At 37.1% G+C, this 21,940-nt stretch overlaps 1 protein-coding gene, 1 long non-coding RNA gene and 1 other non-coding gene across 4 annotated transcripts; 1 reads left to right on the forward strand and 2 right to left on the reverse strand.

Moving 5' to 3' along the window:
- Window positions 1-1,926: 1,926 nt before the first annotated feature.
- Window positions 1,927-6,973, forward strand: LOC148845782 (aluminum-activated malate transporter 9-like). Its single transcript, XM_088953461.1, has 6 exons — window positions 1,927-2,392; window positions 2,704-2,844; window positions 2,929-3,198; window positions 3,308-3,447; window positions 3,537-3,683; window positions 6,203-6,973. The coding sequence occupies exons 1-6, from the start codon at window positions 2,101-2,103 to the stop codon at window positions 6,827-6,829; spliced, it is 1,617 nt and encodes a 538-aa protein (XP_088809587.1). The 5' UTR covers window positions 1,927-2,100; the 3' UTR covers window positions 6,830-6,973.
- A 5,076-nt stretch (window positions 6,974-12,049) lies between these two features.
- LOC148845783 (uncharacterized) lies at window positions 12,050-15,280 on the reverse strand. Of its 2 annotated transcripts, XR_016101877.1 has the most exons (5): window positions 15,047-15,280; window positions 14,656-14,759; window positions 13,162-13,227; window positions 12,786-12,893; window positions 12,050-12,675 (listed from the first exon to the last, which is right to left on the reverse strand). It is a non-coding gene; the product is annotated as an uncharacterized LOC148845783 (long non-coding RNA). The 2 variants fall into 2 exon arrangements; XR_016101876.1 differs by lacking the exon at window positions 13,162-13,227.
- A 33-nt stretch (window positions 15,281-15,313) lies between these two features.
- On the reverse strand, window positions 15,314-15,385 carry TRNAC-GCA (transfer RNA cysteine (anticodon GCA)). Its single transcript has one exon. It is a non-coding gene; the product is annotated as a tRNA-Cys (tRNA).
- Between the last annotated feature and the right edge of the window lie 6,555 nt (window positions 15,386-21,940).

Raw genomic sequence — 21,940 nt, forward strand, 5'->3', positions numbered from 1 at the left:
AGGAAGCTAAATTTAACAAGGATATTTTTTTGGCTACTATTTGATAAGGATAATTAAACATAACACTTAAATAAATCTAGCACATATTTGTTAGTGCCAAAATGAAAATCTTTCTTTTTAAAAAGAAAAGAAAAATTTTATCAATAACCACTGAGGGGGGACATGATCACTAATGTAGTCCGTTTGAAACACCTAGTAAGTCAAAACTTAGTCACTTCTGTCCAATGACTAGCCTGGGTCACCAAATAGTAGTTCAAAGCAAAACCTAGTCAGTTCAAAGCAAAACCTAATCAGTTCTCTCTCTCTCTTTTTCACCTACATTTAGACATAGGCTCTCTTTCTTTCTCAGTCTCTCTTCTCCTCTGCCCAATAGTCTCTGACATTTAGGCTCAGTTTGGAAAGAGCATACATAGTGCAGCCACCTTCAGAGGTTTGACCACTTCCCCTCTTCCCCAATCAATTCTGCCTATCCTTCCTCAAACTTTCGAAGATCAACTACCATCTTCATATCCATGGGATAAAGCCGTAATGACAAAATTTTGCTTCAACCAGAACATTACTTGAATGAAAGTTTTGATATCTAATAACACTGGACACTCATACATACATTTTGCTAACAAAGCAAAACACAGTGGATCTTAAGTTTCTTTTTGAGAATAAGTTTGCAGGTTCCCTTACTTCAAAGTAGGAGTTTTCATCCTAATCTCAATGATTTAGAGGTAAAGAAAACATGAGAATCAAAGATGATTTCACCACTGAAGCAAAACGACGATGGGTTGAATCCCTAAGAGGATTTGTGTTTGTCATCCCCTATTAATCCTTTCTCATGAGAAATCCAATCAAAATGATCTCTATGAAAAGTAAAAAATCCATATGATCAAGATATAAATGAAGACTTATTTTTTTCTTATTATTAATTAATGTTATTCATCAATAACATCAACCTTGGATTATATTCCACTAAATTTTCAATTTTTTTTAACTCGATGCTTAATATCAAAAAATAAAATATATTTACCATTGCTAAATCATCAAAAATACATGTAAGGTTTTCTGAAAGCTAACTCACAGGGGGGCACAAGGAAGGGCTCCAACCATGGTCACAACAGACGCGGTCTTATGTTCTTAGATTTGTGTCTTCTCAAAAGTCAAAACAAAGTAGAAACATTTTCAGTTTTGGTGACCAAATTCATTTTCACTTTGATTTAGATAAAATCATTGTTTATGAAACCAACAAAAAGATGTTTCCAAAAACAAAAATACAATTTTCATTTTTAAAAGAAGCTTTTATTTAAGAATGAGAATAACCACTTTTAAGAAGCTCTTTTTGAGAAAATAAGATGCCACTTCTACACACACACACTTATATATATATATATATATATATATACATTGGCGATACACTTAAATATAAAGTAGAAACAGTTATATTTTATATTCATTAGATTAAAGTAATGAAACATTTTATACAAAACCCTTATGGAAACAATTCATTTTGGAGAGCACCGCTTAACCTCTCATGTTTGTTTATTGTTAAATCCTAACACAATTACATTATTACTCAATCCGACTCAACTGAACCTTGACCCCAACGATATTAATATTATTATTATTATTATTATTATTATTGGTTTGGAAATTTGTATAGACCAAAAATGTGGCAACACGAAACCGTTGTGCACAATGCATAGTTGGATTCTTAATTCTCCATTCAGAAAACATTATTGAGGTTAAGCATCTTCTATCCAAGTTTTTCTTCTGTCTCTATATCTTTTATTTATTCTTTTATTTTCTTCTGATGGAATTATATTCTTCTTTTATGTCATGTCCGGTCTACACACGTTTTCTCCCCCTACTTGGACTGCATTATTGACATGCCTTTTATATGATCACACTCTCCTTCTTAAAATTTCAGTACTTGGAGAACTGCCCAACCACCCCTTCAGTTCATCTTCGTCCCCCCCCTCAAGACTAGTTAGCTTGCAGAGTCTCCACTGCTGCTCTTGTAGTGTTTCGGAGAAACAAAGTAGAGCTGGTGGTGGAAACAATCAACACCCAGAAACCCAAAGCCGTAGAGCATATATATCTTTGTGTCTGAGAATGAATGGCAAAAAGGGTAGCGTCGAGATCGACATTCCTCCGGCATCGAAGACCAAACAGCCAGAAACCTGGAAGAAACCAATCACAGGAGGCTTCTCCATTAAAGAATGGATGTCGAATGTGTGGAGCTTTGCAAAAGAAGATAGTAACAGAGTAATATTCTCACTAAAGGTGGGCCTTGCTGTTCTCCTTGTGTCGCTGCTAATACTTTTCCGGGCACCTTATGAAGTATTCGGCACCAACATCATCTGGTCCATCCTCACTGTCGCCATTATGTTCGAATATACAGTCGGTAATGCATAGACATATACACATCCATCTCCATTAACTTTTATGTATACCATAAATACATGCACATTCACATAGGATGCACGGTCTAGATGCATCTATGTATCATGTAGAAGATGATACACATGGTTCACATCTATCATGCACATACACAGTGTACATATACATGTACACGTATGGGCATGGGCATGCATGTGTCAACTATGTCAACCGTTAAATATATACAATACCGCTAGCTATTAGAAAGCATATTCCAATTTCCAATGTCCATCAGTTCACTCTCCTCACATTTGTCGATGTCCTGAATCCCTGAAGGAGCGACGTTTAACCGAGGGTTCAATCGAGCACTTGGAAGCTTACTTGCCGGAATCTTTGCTGTTGCCGTTGGTGAAGTTGCTCTGCGCACCGGCCATGTTGCCGAACCCATAATAATCGGCATTAGCATCTTCTTTATTGGTATATACATTCTGCATCTCTCTCTCTCTCTCTCTCTCTCGGAGATCTAACTGAACTGAACATACATCACCTTCATACATGTAGGTACTATTACTTCATTCATGAAGCTATGGCCGTCCCTCGTCCCATACGAATATGGGTTCAGGGTTACACTCTTCACCTTCTGTTTAATAATAGTCTCTGGTTATCGGATGGGTAGCCCAGTCAGAACTGCCATGGATCGGCTGTACTCGATTGCCATCGGAGGGATTGTAGCAGTTCTAGTGAACGTCCTCGTATTCCCCATTTGGGCAGGGGAGCAGCTTCATAAAGAGCTGGTCAATAGCTTCAACTCGGTGGCGGACTCTCTTGAAGGTGGTTCTTCGCTACCACCACTTCTTTGTTTGTTGCTCTGTGCATATTCTGTTAACGAAATATTAAACTAACCCATTAAATCAATATCTCTTCGCCTGTGCAACCTCAGAGTGCGTAAGAAAATATTTAGAAGACGATGGATCTGATCACACGGAGTTTGCGAAGACCGTCATGGACGAGTTCCCCGACGAGCCGGCGTATCGAAAATGCCGAGCAACGATGAATTCATCGGCGAAATTTGATTCTTTGGTAACGTTTTCTGTGTATTATCGTATGGACTAAGGATTAATTAAGTGTGGTTGAGTAGTAATTGATGGTCGTCTTGTACGTGTTTGTAGGCGAATTCGGCGAAATGGGAGCCCCCACATGGCAGGTTCAAGCATTTCTTCTATCCATGGTCAGAATATGTGAAAGTCGGTGCCGTCCTCCGGTATTGCGCCTACGAAGTAATGGCGCTTCACGGTGTCCTGCACTCCGAGATACAGGTCTTCTTCTTCTTCTTCTTCTTCTTCATCCCTTACATAAACGTTGAGAGTTGAGAGTAACAGACAACAAACCAAACCAAACGAAACCACTTGGAGCGGCACGTGTGGATGTGCCGCCATGTACGGAAGTGAAGTGACGAGAGTGACACTTGTTTCAACCTCAGCTGTGTTTAAGATTCTCTCGAAACGTGGGTCTGCTTTGGCTGCATGAGGGCTGCCTAGGCTGCACCGAGCCAATGAAAGTCAGCCACGAAGCCCATAATTTGTTTAAAACAATTATTAAAAATTAATCAGAAGTCAATTATTAAAGATCACGAATTGCAAAAAAATTGGCTCCATCTAAATCCATATACAGGCTCAATTGTTAATTCAATTGAGCTCAAATAAGATGAAGCTTGTGACACCAATTGAGCTTATATATAATACTTTTGGTTTTTATATAAATAAGAAATAATTTTTATATGTATCATTTTGAATTTTTTATATGAAGTTTAATTCACTATTTATTATTTTCTGACGAGCGGAACTCAAATAATCTAATATACCCAAAGAGCAGCCAGGAGATGAGTTTGCTAACATTACTTCATTATTGGGTGCTTTTGTGCAGAATTATTATGCTAACAATCTATTTCCATGGAACTAAGGCTGTATTTTGTTTGAAGGAAAAAGTAGGAAAACCTTTATAAATATCTTTATAAATCTTGTATAGGTTTCCCTACTTTTGTACTCTTAATTGGTGTCCCATTTGATGAAAATACATCAGAGCGAAGAAATGATTTTCTGTAACAAAAAGCTTTAAATGGACAAGTCCAAGAACAAAGAAATAACAAAGATTAAAGGGGGTACTAGCTTATATGTATGAATCTGATTCTTAAAAAACATAACAACTGCCACTTCAACAAAATAATATTGTTTTCACTAAAGTGGTAGTTGTTTTTGCTTCCAAAAAATCAAAATTGTATCATATATGCATATTGACAAACACCCCTTAAGATGATCTAAAAACCTTAGAATTTAACAGAAATAAAATGACTTTGTACAATGATATTCCAGGATTTATGATCCCAAACAGAAAATGTATATATTTTGATTCCAAATTGATAGACTTGTGATTCTCTAATCTCTACACCATTGACCAAAGTAAACTTCTCATCTACTACTGTAAAGTGTAAGGTGCTTTAGTAAACTTGAAGCGCAATTTGCATTGACTAGTGAATTATATTCATCAAGCTGATTTCAGCCTTGAGGACCTCTGCTTCCACTTTGGTTGCACGTAGAAAATGAAAGATAATGAACAGTTTTCAAAAAAATTTGCTGTTATATATATGGCGTTCGGTTGCGTGGAAAATGGCCAGAGAAAATTATTCGTTTTAATTTTCTATGGAGTTTATGTATTTTCCTTTGTGTTATAAGCAACCAAAGACAGCCTTAACATAGTTTTATTGTTGTAACTTCTTGTTTTCCTTTATGTACCCAGCTGGGATTTATTGAAAAATGAAAATTGTAGTATGTCATTACAATATTATCATCAATTAAGACTTTTGTTTTCTTATTTGACAACTTTGTCTTCACAATATTCACGCGGCGCCAGTAAAAAGATTTAAAATGGTTAAAAATAGGCCTGGCAAAAATTCGACCCGATCCGTGAACTGAAAATGGGTCGGGTACCTGTCGGATCATCCCTTTTCAAATCGATGTTTTCGATCCACAGTTGGCCTAGACAGTAGAATTGTTCGATTGGATGATTAAATCGTGTTTTTAGTAAATATATAAATATATATATAAAGAAACCCTTGATTTGGTCAAAAACCTGCTGACCAAAGTGGGTGAACCAGTGGCATGTTTGACCCGTGGGTCAACCCTATACCCTAAGAGTCAGGGGCAGGGTCCAGCCTTTTCAACTTGACCTGACCCGACCCAATTCAATTGGGAGGCCAAGAACCTCCGGAATAAAAGGGGAATGGAGTTTATTTATGGGTGGAGAGATTTGCTACTCACAATACCAGGAGTTCGGCTTCAGGGCAAAGTCAATTCGGGCAGTTTTTACTGCCTTTCATTGAGAATATTTCCATACTTGTGTTCTTTATTTCACAGAGAGATATTTTCAATGTAAGATTATAAAAGGCTGTTAAAACGGTGTGAGCGCAAATTTGCCCTAATAGAAGCTGATCTCTAATATAAGATGGCCATGTATGACTGCAATTCAAGGTGGGTAGAGAGTAGTGGGCAGAAAAACCTATTTATATTTATGGGGCTACAAAGTGACCCAAGGATTTAATTCAAGTATTCAACCCATCCCAAGATGGGCCTGACGACGAGACTGACCCATTCCTATGCAAATTTTTAGTGATTTAATTCAACCCATCCCAACCTCTACAAGCAAGGTTGGACCGTCCTGCAGACTAGCTTGGAGGCCCATGTGCACACGAATGAAGTGCCCAACAGCCCAACTCCCAATAAGTGGCCCAAGTCTGAAAGGGGGGAAAAAATGCTGACAAAGTTTTGTCTTCGTTTTTCAGGCACCCTATAACCTTCGGGTTGCGTTTCAATCGGAGATCCAGGATGCCAGTAGCCATGCAGCAGAGCTAGTGAGGAGCTTGGGTAAGGACATAAGCAACATGAAACGAAGGCTTCAAAATACTTTACTGAAGAGAGTCCACAGCTCAACTGAACGTCTCCAACGTGCCATAGACATGCACTCCTACCTACTCAACCCCGGCCATGACATACTTGACTACTCCAAGCCACTTCCCAAAATCTCTAGTACTCTCTCGTCTGCCCCGTCCGACCTCTCCGCCCAACTGGCTGAGCCGGCAGGTAACAACCGCCCTGAGCGACCCCAGGAAGCCCAAGCACCTGCTGAGACTCTCCCTCCGGCCCCAGCTGAATCATACCATGAGACAATGAAAAAGCAACAAAGGAGGCTGTATTCATGGCCTCTGAGAGAGGTGGATACATTCGAAGAGGGTGCCGTGGGCGGCGCCGGCAACTTACTGCCGAGAATGAGTGCACTGGAGAGCACCACGGCCCTGTCACTGGCCACCTTCACCTCATTGCTTATTGAGTTCGTGGCTAGGCTTGATCACTTGGTTGAAGCTGTGGGTGAGCTTGCTAAAATGGCCAAGTTCAAGAATGAGGATTCATAAACTGAAGGCGCCCTTCTTAGTCTTGCATATTTGATTTTGATGATGTAAAAGTAGAAAATACTTGTGTGTGTGAGAGAAAAAATCTCATAGATATCATCAGTTATGAAAATTCCTTCTAACCAAGGCCAAAAATCAATTCAAACCATCAATGACCCCTTGTAGAATGATTTAATTTGCGACTACTTATATTGTCCCAATTTGTTCCTTACCAGTTGACATTGGGGCTCGTACTCAAATTTGCAGAAGTGAAAGGGTGCCATCAACTACGGCGCATAAGAAGTTAAGAACAAAATGAATTAATTAGAAAGAAAAGAAAAACCACTTCTAAAACACACACAAAAGACGCTTTTGTTTTGGGAACGTTACCAAAATCAACCACCAAGCATCAGTTTGTTCTTATATACATGGTTTCACTTAGGCTGCGTTTGGTTGAAAAATTGCACTGGTGTAAATGTATAGGAGTACAAATAGGCTTAATATAAAAGCTAGTTTACTTTTGCTTCAGATTTCACCTTGTTTGTGTTGTTTATTTGTGAAAAGTAAAATTGTGTGAGGATTATTTATTTAGGGATTGTGGTAGGAAGCATGATGATGCTTCATTGATACATATGAGAGAGAATTAAGGTAGGAGGAAAGTGGTGCAAATTTTGCATCAGCTTTTTGATATGCAAATGAGGTTACAAATACATAAAATTTTATAAGTAAATAATGCAAATAGTTGTTACAAACAAACAGATACAAAATTGAACCTGATGCAAAATTTGTATCTAGTTCAGATATTCACTGCAGTCAAATGCAGCCTTAAGTTTCCTACAACTCAATTATCTGTTTGTTAAAATATTAGCTGGGATGGTATATTATTTCGGCACTGTTTTGCTAGTCAGAGAGAGAGAGAGAGACTCCATCACCTCAAAGAAGGAAAACCAGTAATTGATCCTTCGTCCATGGAAGACAGCACCGTGCAATAGCACAAGTAGAAGCTACCGTGATGGTCCAAATCCCAGGTCAAATCTTGCTGGGCCCAATTGAACCACAAATCTGTCCTACGAAATGTAATAAAAGAATGGGGGGTGTAGTCCAGAATAAATGGGGAATAAAAACCAACCCGCAAAAAAAAAAAAAAAAAAAAAACCCGATAAATCCATGATTTTGAAATCGTGGACCTAAAATTCAAACCATCAGCATAGAAAACTCAAATTTCCTGACTAGCCCACAACACGAATTTTGAGACAATCGACAACTATTAGAATATACCAGCGTATTGACCCACGAAGCCGGAATCAGACGAAATACAACTTGGGTCGTGGACTTGTGGTCCATGAGAATCATACCAATTACTTGTTTTTGAAATGGATTCGAAAATTCCAAGGAAAATGTGGCCAAAGTTCAAAATCTAAACCATCTAAAGTAAGGTTGTCCACATTTCCCTTGCACTCTTTTTTCCCTTTCTCCATTCTTCCTTTCCTACTTCCTCTTTTAACTCTCTCTCCTTTCTCTATTTTCCCTTCCCAGTCCTCCCATTAAAGCCAAGTCACTAGAGGTTTAACTTATCTTATTAAGCCACGACATCCTTCCCTTCAACAATTCAAATCTCAAAAATCTTCATAGAATCTCTTTTTCTCTCTCTCGACGTTCCCAATTATCTAATTCATCTCATCTCCCAAAAATTCTACTAAATATCTCACCCACCTAAAACTCAATTGTAAATCCCCCCACCCCGTTTTTGTTGAGTGATGAAAAAAAGTTATTTATCAAATACTCACTCAAGAAACTTCTATAATGAAAAACTGCAACAAAAAGAGAAGAAGCTTATATGAAAACCTGGAATTGATTTGTCTTCAAAACCGAGAAAAAGTGGTTGATAAACATTTTTATAGTGTTTGTTTACAGCTAGGGGCCATTAGGAATACCTTTGTGTTGGGGGAAATGTTAAAATGAAATTTCTCCCAATGATTGGCTTGCACGTAAACCGATACAAGCGTTTATCAGGTATACAAGGCTATCAAATAATAGTTTGGGACAAACACCTACATGGCAATGAACTGGCACCGTTTATCTAATAAACAGAAATCATACCAAACACCATTTAAACCAATAACAAATGTAAATTGAAAAAAAAAACTATAAAATGGATGAAAAATGGTAGTTTAGGGATTTAGAAAGGTTTAAACAGTTATATGAGAGCCTTTCTCAAAGTTAATTGATGGAATGTTAATGGAGGGGGTTTTTGTTAGAACCTGTAAAATTCAGTAGGGGTAATTGCCACTACTCCCAAAGTATAGGGTGGTAATTTATCCAAATCCTGTTGTAATGATAAATAATATTTTAAATTTTAATATTGTCATGCTAACTAATGGAATACTAATAGCCAAACTTAGGTGTATATTTCCAAAAGTTTAAGGCACTTGATTGTCACACTTAAAAGCTGAGGTTCTGAAGGCTGTGTTTGGTTTGAATGAAAAAATAGGGAAAGGAAGGGAAATGTAGGGAAATCTTTACAAACCTTGTATAGGTTTCCCTATGTTTTCCTTCCTTTCCCAACCTTTTTCTTCAAACTAAATACAGCCCAAGTGTCACTACCCCCAAAGTTGCAATATCCCTTTTGTTTATGGCTATGGTTATGGATGAATGAATATGATTTCTAGAGTTTTTAGTAGCAGATCAAACCAATGAAGAAGCCTTAACTTAATGAGAGTTGGGGGCTTGGGGCGTTGTAGATAAGTGAGAATAAGTACAAGCTTAAGTGGGAGGAACATGGATGGAGGGTGGTGGCAAAAAGAGGAAGAAATCAGGACACGTGAAAATCATAGGCACATAGGGACAAACTGTAAGTGGAGCTTGTCAAGACATGTCTCCATATTGATGAGCCTGGTCAAGACATGTCTCTTCTAGGGTTGATCATAGGCTGGGTTAGGCCGAGCTCGAGTTGAACTTAGCACCTATGATAAGGGATTAAAGTCAGGCCTGAGCTCAACCCAGCTTGGACTCCAGGCCTAAAATATAAGTCTGAACCTGGGTCTATATGGACCCAGGCCTAGATATTTTCCTATAAAAATTACACTATATAATATATATACATGAAAAAGATTAGGGTAGATTACAAAGGCCCCCTATTCTATGGGGCTAGTGACAATTGCCCCCTGAACTTTCAATTGTGATGAAGACCGCCCTATACTATGAGGTCAGTGACAATTATCCCTTCTAAACTTTCATTTGCAACAAATACCCCCTATTCTATGGGGCTAGTGACAATTACCCCCTGAACTTTCATTTGTGATGAAGACCGCCCTATACTATGAGGTCAGTGACAATTATCCCTTCTAAACTTTCATTTGCAACAAATACCCCCTAATCGCCAAGTCATATGGCAAAATGTGTTAAATTACCAAAATACCTACCTAAACTTTCCTTATTTTCTTTTCCTTTCTCTTTTTCCCTTAAACCCTAATTGACCTAAAAATACCTCATTTTTTTTTCCAAAGGAAACCAAATAAAATAACAAGAATCATTTCACTAACATAGAAAAACAAGTTTCTTTAAATTCTTGCTTCATTTAGCTGACATGAATGTCTCTCTTCATCTTAAAATATAAAAACTATCATCACTTTCTTTAATAAATTAAGAAAAACCAAATAAAAACTTAAATTTATATTTATCAAAAAGAAACCTCTAACATTTCATTTGAATATTGAATCCAACCAACAATCTACAGGGATCTATTAAAGCAACTAAGAGGAGTTCAATATTATATTTAAAAAAATTATTGAATCATAAATTGTTCAAATAAATAAGAAAAGGGTAATTTGGGAATTTAAAAATTTTAAACAACTTAATGAGAATCTTTTTCAAAGTCAACTGATGAAACTCCAACAGAGAGGGGCATTTGTCGCAAAGCGAAAGTACAGTGGGGATAATCATTAACCCCACAGTAGAGGGGGATCTTTATTGTAAATGAAAGTTTAGGGGGGTATTATCACTAACCCAATAGCCCAAGTTGCCTATCCTTTTATGTTTGAAGTTAAAACCTTCATTCTCTTTCCCAAGCAATGTTAAATGTAACCATTAAAAAAAAACCAAAAGCAATATTGAGTGTTGTTCCAAGTCCCACATTGCTCAATGCATTGTCTATGACTCTATGAAGACGACTCTCATATTTGAAATGACTCGTGTGTTAACATGTATCGACACTTCATATGAAAATATTAAGTATAATTTATCTATTATATATAATAAGTATATATAAGATATTATCATATGCAAATACTATGGATATTATACATTACGAGCCAGGCCTGGCCTGGAACTTTGTTGGCTTCAGGCACTGAAGTGAAAAACGGGAATTGTTTAATTAAAGTACTGAAATAAAAAGAGAGGTAAGAAGTACAATTGGGAGCTCAAGAACAAATGTTATATATATATATATATATATGAAAGAAGAAGAAAGTAATTTTCAGACCAACACCAGATGCTGAATCACTTGGATCATGCTTCAACAATTTGACTGACAGACGAGTGTAACAAGTAAAACAGGAAATATAGGAAGTAATAAAATGCATAGTGAACCAGAAGTATTCTATAAAATAGGTAAAATTTATCCAAGACAAAACAGTCTGGCGACCCAGGAGTTAAATCTGAACAGCCCAGCTGATGGATGCAAATGGTCCAAGTAGCTCAACTGTCATTTCTGGTCCAGCCCAACTTTCATAACACTGGTTAGGTATGGACAATGTGCTTTGCTACTAGTTAAGCTTACCTTGTCCGATAAGAAAACTCCTAGCAAATAAAGCTCAAAATGACAACCTAAAACAAGGTCCATGTCTACTTGATGATGCATCCAGAAAGCTAGTTAGCTGGTTAACACTTAGTGCGCAGTAGGTGAAATTTTATGTTACAGAGGATACAAGAGTCACAATAACATAACCAGCTAGTGCTCCTGCAATGACTCGTAGAGGTGAAAAATCTGCAGCAAGTGTTGCCACTACAAGAAAAATGACTTTTAACGGCAGTCAAAACTGTTGCGTGTTAGCGGCAGTTTTCTCAGTTGCCGCTAAAACTTCTTTAGCGGCAGTCGTGATTGCCGCTAAATCTATATATACATTTTTTATATAACCTGTATTTTTTTTTTAATTTTATTTCTAATTTTCTTCAAATAACCTGTTTCTCTACATCCATCTAAATTGAAATGAAATACAAAAATCAAAACATCAATTACAAATAAAATTTAAAAATCCATTCTCCATTCAAAACATTTGAGTCACAAATACATTTTAGTTTCAAATTGATAGATTCCTAGTTTGTACAAGAAATGCTCCCTTCACAATGCCATTTTGGGTGCTTTTCGAATCAAGACTCAGCCCGCCTGTTCTACTGTTGTGACTGCTATTCTTTTCATCAACAAATAGCTGCTATTCTGAGCTGAGTACCTCAAAGGTTCCGTATCATAGGGATCCTCACTTTGAGCAAACAACCTGTCCTGTGAAGCTGAGCTACTTCCTGAAGATGAATTCGCATGGCATTATAATTCCCAGTATGAATTTATTGACCCCTCGTGAGAATCATATCTTCACTTGGATATTCTTGGCCATAAGGCCTTCGACTTTCCACCCCCTTAGGACCAAAATGCTTGTATTCCCTTTGCTAGCTTGGTGCTACTATGCTTCATCTTTGGATATGCTTTCCACCTCCTTAGGCCAAAAGATCTTGCCTTGCACATGCATATGCTTCATCTTTGGATAGCTTTTTATCCTTCAACCTTCTATGGCAAAACCACCCAGATACCTGCTTTTCCAACAATCCTATCTCCTCTGCAAGCTGTAACTTCATCGACTCTATGGGGTACTTGTGTTCTGGGTAAAATAAAGTTTTTGGTAAGAGACATTTCTTATAAGAGTTCAAGTGAACTTAACATCAAGTCAGAACATAAAATATGTTAAAAGGAGCAGCAATACAGCAATACCATTATAAAATTTCTCTAAGGCCTCAACTTGGGATGGTGTCTTCAGCCTCCTTTTCTTATTCCTTTCAAGAACAACTTTGTCCTTTTCAGGATGAATATAACAGGATTCTGAAATGTTGACATATGAAAAAATAGCATTAATTTTATTAATGATGTCTGCGACAGGTGAAATGACATTAAGAATCAAGCAATATATGCTACCTCATCACTTGTTATAAGTGATTGTACTTCAAAGATGTAAATAAGCAATGCATAGGAACGGGAACATGAAGCTTATCTTTAAATTAGGAAATAACATGCATAATAGAAATTGTGACAATAAAATAAAATAACTAGTAGCCAACAGAAAGATCCCACACTGAGTGATAATGTTTACCAGCCTTGATCATCCAACTTGAGAAATAAAGCTCCACAAGCTTGGGCTTATTGCGCTTTTCTTAGCCTGGATATGGAACACCCTCAAATATTTTTGTAAATAGTTACCAGCTATGAGCTAACCACATGTACAGAGAGATCTTTTGTCACAACATTAATGGTGAAGCTTATTTTAAGCCTCTTATTGAATGGTACAAGAAAATTGACTTTGATACTTCAACAGCTACACTTAATTGCATGTATGGTGAAAAAAACTGTGTAAGCATTCAAGGTGTCAATGCTCATATATTATATAAGATACCACGTGCGGAGAAATGGGAAAAAGTACAGCAAAAACATAGGTTGTGTAGCTTACTTAAAAAAACTACAATCACGGTACTTCTAGAGAAACTACTACTGCTTACCACTTACATGGAAATTTCCATTTCTTAAGCTTCTTTTGACCAACATATGGCCTTCCCCTAGAAGTGGTAAGGGTATGATGCAAATGATCGGAGATCCAAAGTTTGGTTATGTTTCAAAATAAATGCTTATTTGCTTCTCTGTTCTGAAGAGCAGAAAAGCACCAAAACATTTCAGCCAAAGCTCTCAACGTACCCTCTTCTAAATTGATACCAGCCACTGGACTCGTAGACCAATTGATTTTCAAATTGGAAATCCTTTCAAAGAGGCTCACAACTAGCTCTAAATTTTCTACACCTTCTCAACTCTCCCCATCAAAGAAGACCAAAATGTCATCTGCAAACCGTGAGTGTGACACCAAAACTTTGCTCCTACATATGTTCACTCTTCACTGTGTGAAGTATGTAGGATTTTTCAAAACTAAACCCTCAAAGTTGCATATCCTGCAACTGAAGCTCAAGGTAAGTACCTCAATGGAAAGAGAGATATTAGCAACTTTTGAAAAAAAAAAATCAGGAGTTGAGCAATATTACAAAATAGAGCTATCTATTTCCTTGAAGTTGGATAAATTAGTACATATAGTAGATTATATAGGAATATGCTCATGGCTCTCTAAGCAGCTTTGTTATAAGAGTAACATAAAGAGCATTTTGTTTTGCATCCCTGTGAAATCTCTGTTTTTTCAGTGCATACTGCATAACCTCAATGGAAAGAGAGATATTAGCAACTTTTGAAAAAAAAAAAAAAAAATCAGGAGTCGAGCAATATTACAAAATAGAGCTATCTATTTCCTTGAAGTTGGACAAATTAGTAGATATAGTAGGATTATATAAGAATATGTTCATGGTTCTTTAAGCAGCTTTGTTATAAGAGTAACATAAAGAACATTTTCTTTTGCATCCCTCAGAAATGCTCTGTTTTTCTTAGACAATGGTTTGGAGACATCAGTAATTTCTTTTTTCCAATCAACCCTAATGTAAAAGCGTCAACCATCTTCCATCCACTATAGCCGAAGGGGCAGCAGTTTATGGATTTCTACCAAATGAATGTACAGAAAAGAAAAAGAATATCAGAAAGGATTAAAAGAAATTACAGTGCATTCTGCATTAGCCAAGGATGCTTTCTGAAAATGCTGGAAATTCCCTGATTAATGGTTGTCCATATTCGTACAATGCCACCATTAATTGTCTTCAATACCTACACCATGTTTGTTAAGAGATTGATCTTCTGCTATTAAATACTTGTTTTTCTATCCTCCTTCAAGTCTATATTCTACACCAGAAATTTGAGTTGAGAAAAAAGAAAAAAAAAACGAAAAAGTCATCCCGACCAAAAGAGGAAAAAAATCCCAGCAAACCATGCTTAATTGAAGGGAAGTCTTCTTGAGAGCTTAAACAGTTAAAGGAAACAAAAGAAAAAGAAAACGAAACTAAAGATTGCATGAGATATATTTGGAGAAAATAAAAGGGAAAACCGAGAGTAACCTTGATAATACGGGACTGGAAGTTCTGGAAGATGCCATTGATTTCTTCCTCCGTGAGCGAGGAGGGATTAATTTGACCAAAGGACAAAGAAAACACATTGTAAGCTTCAGAAGTTTGGGACTTGAAGTCTCTAACTGCAACCTGAAAAACGTTCTCGGGAGAGTGTCAGAATCTCTTTCAGCGTCTCGTCTTCTTCACCTACTTTACGCATTGTGCAAAAATGAAGAAAATGTTGAAGCTCAGGGGAAACAAAAAATGTTAGTTTAAAGGGCCCAACCGGGTTCGAACCGGTGACCTCTTGATCTGCAGTCAAATGCTCTACCACTGAGCTATGGACCCAACTTTTGATTAACTATTCTAATTCTTCCTATTAATGTTTTTTATTCATTAGAATTTATATAATACATGAATATTCGTATCATCCTCAACCATTTAATCTGTAAATGACGTGAAAGAAAATCTTTACAAAAATTTTGCTCCAATAATAACTTGTGCTCCCTTAGGTCCTCTTTGCATTCAATTTCTACCCAACCCCAACTACTTCTAAAAATGCCTTTTCGTTTGCACTTAAAAAAAAAAAGGCAGTTTTTCTTTTATTTTGCTTTGTTTTTATGTGTTTTAAAATGCCAAAATATATTTTCTCTCATCTTTCACTTTCATTTTTATATATTTTTTATCTAATTATTAATTTATGTATTTGGATTTTGATAACATAATCTTAAAAGCAGGTTTCATTCTTAATTAAGGGTGACAATGGACCGGTTTTGGATTGGACCCCGTCTAGTCCAAAATCAATTTGGATAGATTGGACGGACCAACAAGATATATTGGATTGGACCAATTCGACTCAAAATATTTATTAGACTGGATTGGACTTGGTTTGTCTATAACAAATTTATATTGGATTGGGTTGGATTAAGGCAATATCTGGTCCATTGATATAAGATAAGAATATATGTATCAATGGACTGGGTTTGGGTTGAAATCAATGTAAATCAAAATGAATTTGAACTGATTGGACGGTCCAAACATTGAATTGAATTGGTCCAAAACATCCATTGGATTGGATTGGACTTGGTCCATTTATAATGGACTCGCACTGGACTAGATCGGATTGGACCAAATCTAGTCGAATTGACACCCCTATTCTTAATAATAGGAGAAAGAACTTATACAGAAATTTGTGTTAGGTTTAGGACTTACCGGGCATCTATATCTATAGAGGTGAGGGGTCCTTTTAGAGCTCACATGTACCTCCTCCTCCTCCTCTCCTTTTACACATGTATATTTATTTTTAAATTAAATCATTAAAAATATAACAACTCAAAATTAAAACCCTCATTGATCTTCATTGTCTCTCATAAAATCCATATTTACTATAATAATTTCATTCTTAAAGCTATGTTTGGTTTGAAGAAAAATGCAGGGAAAAGGAAGGGAAAGATAGGGAAACCTTTACAAACATTGTATAAGTTTTCTCGTCTTTCCCTTCCTTTCCCTACCTTTTCCTTTAAACCAAACATAGCCTAAATCTCTCTCTCTCTGTCCACCCACCCTTTTGGCTCTCTCTAATAAAGTAGGGGCCTAATTTAAATGGATTGGGTTAGGTTAGGGGACAATTCTAAATATGAACCCTAGTTTGGACACAAACTAATGTCAAAACCCAAATTTGCCCATCCAATCCATGGGATGAACCAATCTTCTTCTTCTTCTATAAAAGTTTAAAGAAACCATTGCTCCTTTCCATGGGTCTTTAGGTTTTTTCTCTTCAGTGTTTTATTAATTTAATGCTTTTTTTTTTGAGAAATATAAAGGTATTAATTAAAAGAAGTGGAAAAAGCACACAAGTTGTATACTTGAGGAGATGCCAAGAGCTATCTCAATAACATAAAAAAAAAAAAAAAAACAGCCAACACCAAAAACCCAAACAAGAAATAGCCTAGGCCCACCATATAACAGACCACAAAGTAGAAGGGCAACTTTAACCCCAAAAACTGAACAAAACCACAAAGACAAACCACCATAGAAGCTAAATTGGGAGTGAGGACCTTCCTCTGCCTCTTTTGCCCCTCACCCTCGAGTTACGAGCAACTCTAGAAACAGACAACTACTATTACGGAAGCGTTCTATTTTTTGGATTTTGAGAGGGGGGAAAGTTTGTCAATGGGATTTTGATTCCCATTGACCAAAAACCCCATGTTCTTTTTTTAGATTTATGTGAGGATTAGGGAAAATTTATTTTTCAGGTAAATGATACCTATCTCCTAGGTGGGTGAATAACTTTCCCACTTTGGGGGAAAGTTGTCAACACTTGAAAGGGACAAAAATGCCCCTTATAATAATGGATTTTTATGGATAAAATGGTCATTGCCTTATTTACATGGAAAATAAAAAAACATCGGTAAATGCACTTACCCAAATAAATCTTTCTTGGGAAAGACTTGGGTAAGTGCATTTACCTGGATAAATAACTTACCGAATTGTCAACTTACATCTTAAAATCTGCAATGTTTTTGGACCTCCTACACTCTGGGAGATGATCCAAACTATCAACAAAAACATCAAAGCTAGCACTAAGGCTGTGTTTAGTTTGAAGGAAAAAATAGGGAAAAGAAGGGATATAGGTTTCCCTACCTTTTCCTTCAAACCAAACATAACCTAAGAATGTTCACAACCCGAACTCTCAACGTGGGGAGAATTTAGATAAGAAACTTCTTCTCAATCCCATTCGATGTCAGCAGCTAACTCAATCAATGAGACATTAATGTTGGGTTCAAGGGGAATTTCTCGAGGTTGGCTAACAAAAAGGTACTAGATCAATCTTGTTGGGACCCATCAAACGATTAGACCTTTTCCACACTTGGCCCAAAGGAATCAATCCTAGGGATTGCAACGGTTTTGGGCTTAGATGTTTCCAATACACGGCTGGGATATGTTGCAACTTGTTCGATAAACTCGGAGATATGAGAGAAACATTCAATCTAGAAGCTTAAGCTGTTAAGTGAGGTTTTTGAATAAGTTTTATTTTTTAACATGGCCCTTCACATGAGGGCCCATTGGGCTTGAAACGCGGACAATACAGGCCCATTACACACCTTGTGATGTGATAAAATTTAATTAATTATAATAGGGTGACGAGAATTGAACAATACACTACTTGGTCAAAGTGACTCTGATACCATCTCAAGAACTATTCAACCTAAAAGTTTAAACAGTTAAGTGAGGTCTTTGAACAGATTTTATTTTCAGGCTCGGGATATCCCATGGGGGATCAATGGGACAAGACTACCCTTTGTCCATTCAACCAAGAGACTCCTGAATGTAGTGGTGCTCCAGTCGCTTATAACTCAAATGAAAAGATGAAGAACAATCTGATTCCCTCCAGCCTTCTGAATTTTGGCTTTGATAGGTTAAGCCAAGAGAGAGAAACCCAACATTCAATTCCTCCATCATCTGGACAATGACGCGAGAACCAATATATCAGACGTCGCCATAGGAAAAAAAAAAACCCACATTCCTGCAATCCCTCCTTTGAGACGAACACCGCGTTCTAGGAACCAATAGGCCGGACTCTCATGCAACCTTCTTCGGAAACACCCAACTCCATGGATTGTTTTATTTTAATTTAATGTAGACTCGTTTCATGGATTCTTTTAATTTAATAATAAAATGCAGTAAGAAAACACTTAGCATGAGCGTTTGGTTGTTGCCTTCGTCAGTTTATATTATATAGAATTAGAAATATATATTTGTGAATGAATGATATTCCATTTATTCCCTAAAAAATAAACTTTTAAATACCAGCCCGTACGGGTCACCACTAGTTTATATTATATAGAGGAAAGAGTGGGTTCAACACTCCTCTCATCTAAATGTTTTATATATTTAAATTATTTTAGTAAAAGTATAAAAAATCAAAATAAAAATCCTCTTAACTTTTAAATTCTAATTATCTTTAATAAAATCTATCATTATTCTTTTGAAAATATTATTCTTTAAACTCTCTTTATACAATAGTCGATGTTTGTAATATCTCACCTTTTCCCTTACATTCCTCCATCCCTCTTAAATCTCTAACCCCTTTTGGTTCTTTCTAATGAAGTAAGATTTGAACGCAAATTGATGTGAAAACCCAACCTCCTATAGTTTAGAAACAATGAAAGATCAGTATCAACCCAAATTGGTACGGATACACTACCCATACTGCACTATCCGTTATTTATTTCCTTCCTTATTTATCATTCATATCTGTTTGTCTTTCACAGGTCATTATATCTCCTGCCGACAGTTCGTTTGGCCCTACATATGTCCACGGAAGGCTATTTAGCCCAATTCTAACAGAAAAACTATGAACAGGAAATTACTCTTTGGCCCCACTAAGAACAATTATTGCAATTACTTTTTAGCCCACAATTATGTTAACGTGTCATGCACAGGAAATTTAACTTAGACACATGGTTTTCAAAACCGGGAGGGTGACCGGTTTCATTTTTTGCCAAAATTGGATTTTGGCAAAAAAAAAAAAAATTTGTTGATTTGGTCAGCAAACCACTGACCCAAAATTTTTTGAACTATTTAATGGTTTTTATCATTTTTTTTTGTTAAAACGAGTTGAACCGTTTAACCCGGGAATCGGATTCCTGACCAATTTGTTCTCCAGATCGGTTTTAAAAACTTTGCCCAGACAAACAGCCAAAATTTTCTGGTTTAAGTTAGGAGAAGGCTTAGTTCCTGTTTGGAAGGGCTTTCAGGCTGTGGCTTCTCGCTTTATGAGTGGGCCTCATTTGGACAACATGGAAAACTCAAAATAGCTATCCTTCAGCCAGAAATAAGGCTTTCCACTGAAACTTCTTTTGATGTCCATCTTGGAGGGCTTTCACACAACAGCTTCTAGTTTTGTAAGGTGATCTCCACACAAAAAGCCTAGAAGCTATGTTCCGTGAAGCATAACTTCTTTCCGGTGAAAGTAGTTGTAGTAGCTTCTTTTAATGTGACTCAACCAATACAAAACTCAATTAAAACTGAAGTCCTTCCTGGTGGGCCATTTAGAATCTAGCCCAAGTTGCTTGTTCAAAGACTCAATCCAGCCCAATAGAGTTTTAAGTCAAATCCAACTAAATTTTCTCGGTTAATGGTCAGCCCCACACAGACCCATCACCCCAACAATAGACAATAGAGTGGCTGGGGTGGAGCCGGGCATTGAGGGGATTGAAGTAGGAGATCACTGAATCTATTACCTACAAACTGTTCCCACAGAACACCACCACTGTGCATTGAGAATATCTCCACACAAATGAGAAGGGAGATGCTCTCAACTTCTCATTGTTCAGTTGTAATGTCCGGACAGGAATATAGAAACATCTTGTGGGTAGCAAATTCAAGGTTGATGTATAATTTTACTGTGTTGTGGGTAGGCGTGGGTAGCAAATCCCAAGTCCGTCAACATGCCTAGCTAATTCAACAAAGTATAAACAACCTAAGCATCTTCACTGTGGTGGCAACTGTGATGTGGGGTCCAAAATATAAGCCCATGTGCATTTCTTTTAAAACTTTCAAATACAGATTATACAGAGATGTGAGGTGGCAACTGTGATGTGGGATCCAAAATATAAGCCCATGTGCATTCTGTGAGCAGATCTGGATCCCAATAGAGGGAACGGATCTGATCCACACATGAGCACCTCACAAGCACATCCACCGTGCATTAGAAACATCTCCTGTGAATAATAACTTATAAGTATAGGAGATGTTCCCAATGCATGGTAGGATGTGCATGTGAGGCGCCCTGTGTGAGAATCAGATCCTGTCTCCAATTAGAGAACCTAGGCTTCGTCGAATTCAGATTTTCTCTTCGTAAAATCCTCCACATGCACACCTCAGGACACTTTATATAACTGTACTGTACATTAGGGACATCTCCTGTATTTTTATGTTTTTATTCATGGCGAAATATTCCTAATGCATAACTGCAAGTACTATGACCAACTGAGTGGTCGCTCAGTGTACTATGCCTAATAAAAAATGAATTACAGCCCCTACGGGGGCACAGAAGCGAGCCAAGTCTACTTGTGAGCTACTCAGGCTCAGCCGCTAAATACTTGAACTAGTCGTAGTAATCTAGCTCGTGTCGAGCTTGACTCAGGTCGGGTATTGGTTAAGCTAGGTTTGAGGTTCACAATACCCATCTTGAGCGGCTCATGAGCGCTCATAATAAAATACTATTTTTTATATATTTATGTTTATAATATAATTAGTAATTACATTTATAATTGATTTTTATAATATATTTTTATTTATAGTATTTATAATTTTAGTTCTAATTTATTTATAATCAACTTGAATAGCTCACGAGTATCAACTTGAAGCGACCTCAGCTAACTACATGAAGCTTGATCAAGCTTAAGTCATATTACAAGCTTTTTATTTTGGGAGAATGACCAATAGCCCATATCAGAATTTTATAGCCCCATAGTACAAGGGGAATGCATCTTGACCATGAATTGATGCCAAATTCATGGGCAAGATGTGGTTTATAGGGGAGGGAGAGGGCTATTACTAGGGGGGGGGCGGAATTCAGAATTCCGCATCGGGTGTATCCATATTTCTCTGTTTTATTTTTGAGTCAAGCTCCAGCTTGAACAACTTAATCCCTTGGATCGATTCAACTTGATTATACCTAGGGGTGATCATTCTTGGCCTGACCCAACACAGCCCAGCCCACAAATTTTCAGTCCTAGGCCTAGGCTTTTGTGTGCAAGCCCGACCCAGCCTGAGCTTGCATCAATCCCGAAAAATTTTGGGCCAGGCTTGGGCCCAACACTTCAAGCCCAACTCGGACCCAGCCTGGCCAGCAATATATCTTATAACATTATATTATATATGCTATATATATGC

The sequence above is a fragment of the Nelumbo lutea genome, chromosome 7 (assembly GCF_056320005.1).
Source record: "Nelumbo lutea isolate HS-2025 chromosome 7, American lotus-T2T, whole genome shotgun sequence".
In the NCBI taxonomy this organism is placed as follows: domain Eukaryota; kingdom Viridiplantae; phylum Streptophyta; class Magnoliopsida; order Proteales; family Nelumbonaceae; genus Nelumbo; species Nelumbo lutea.

Coding starts and splice junctions, on each gene's coding strand:
- LOC148845782 (XM_088953461.1), top strand. CDS start 2,101: ATGAATGGCAAAAAGGGTAGCGTCGAGATCGACATTCCTCCGGCATCG. Junction 2,393..2,703: donor TATGTTCGAATATACAGTCG/GTAATGCATAGA, acceptor GAATCCCTGAAG/GAGCGACGTTTAACCGAGGG. Junction 3,684..6,202: donor TCCTGCACTCCGAGATACAG/GTCTTCTTCTTC, acceptor TTCGTTTTTCAG/GCACCCTATAACCTTCGGGT.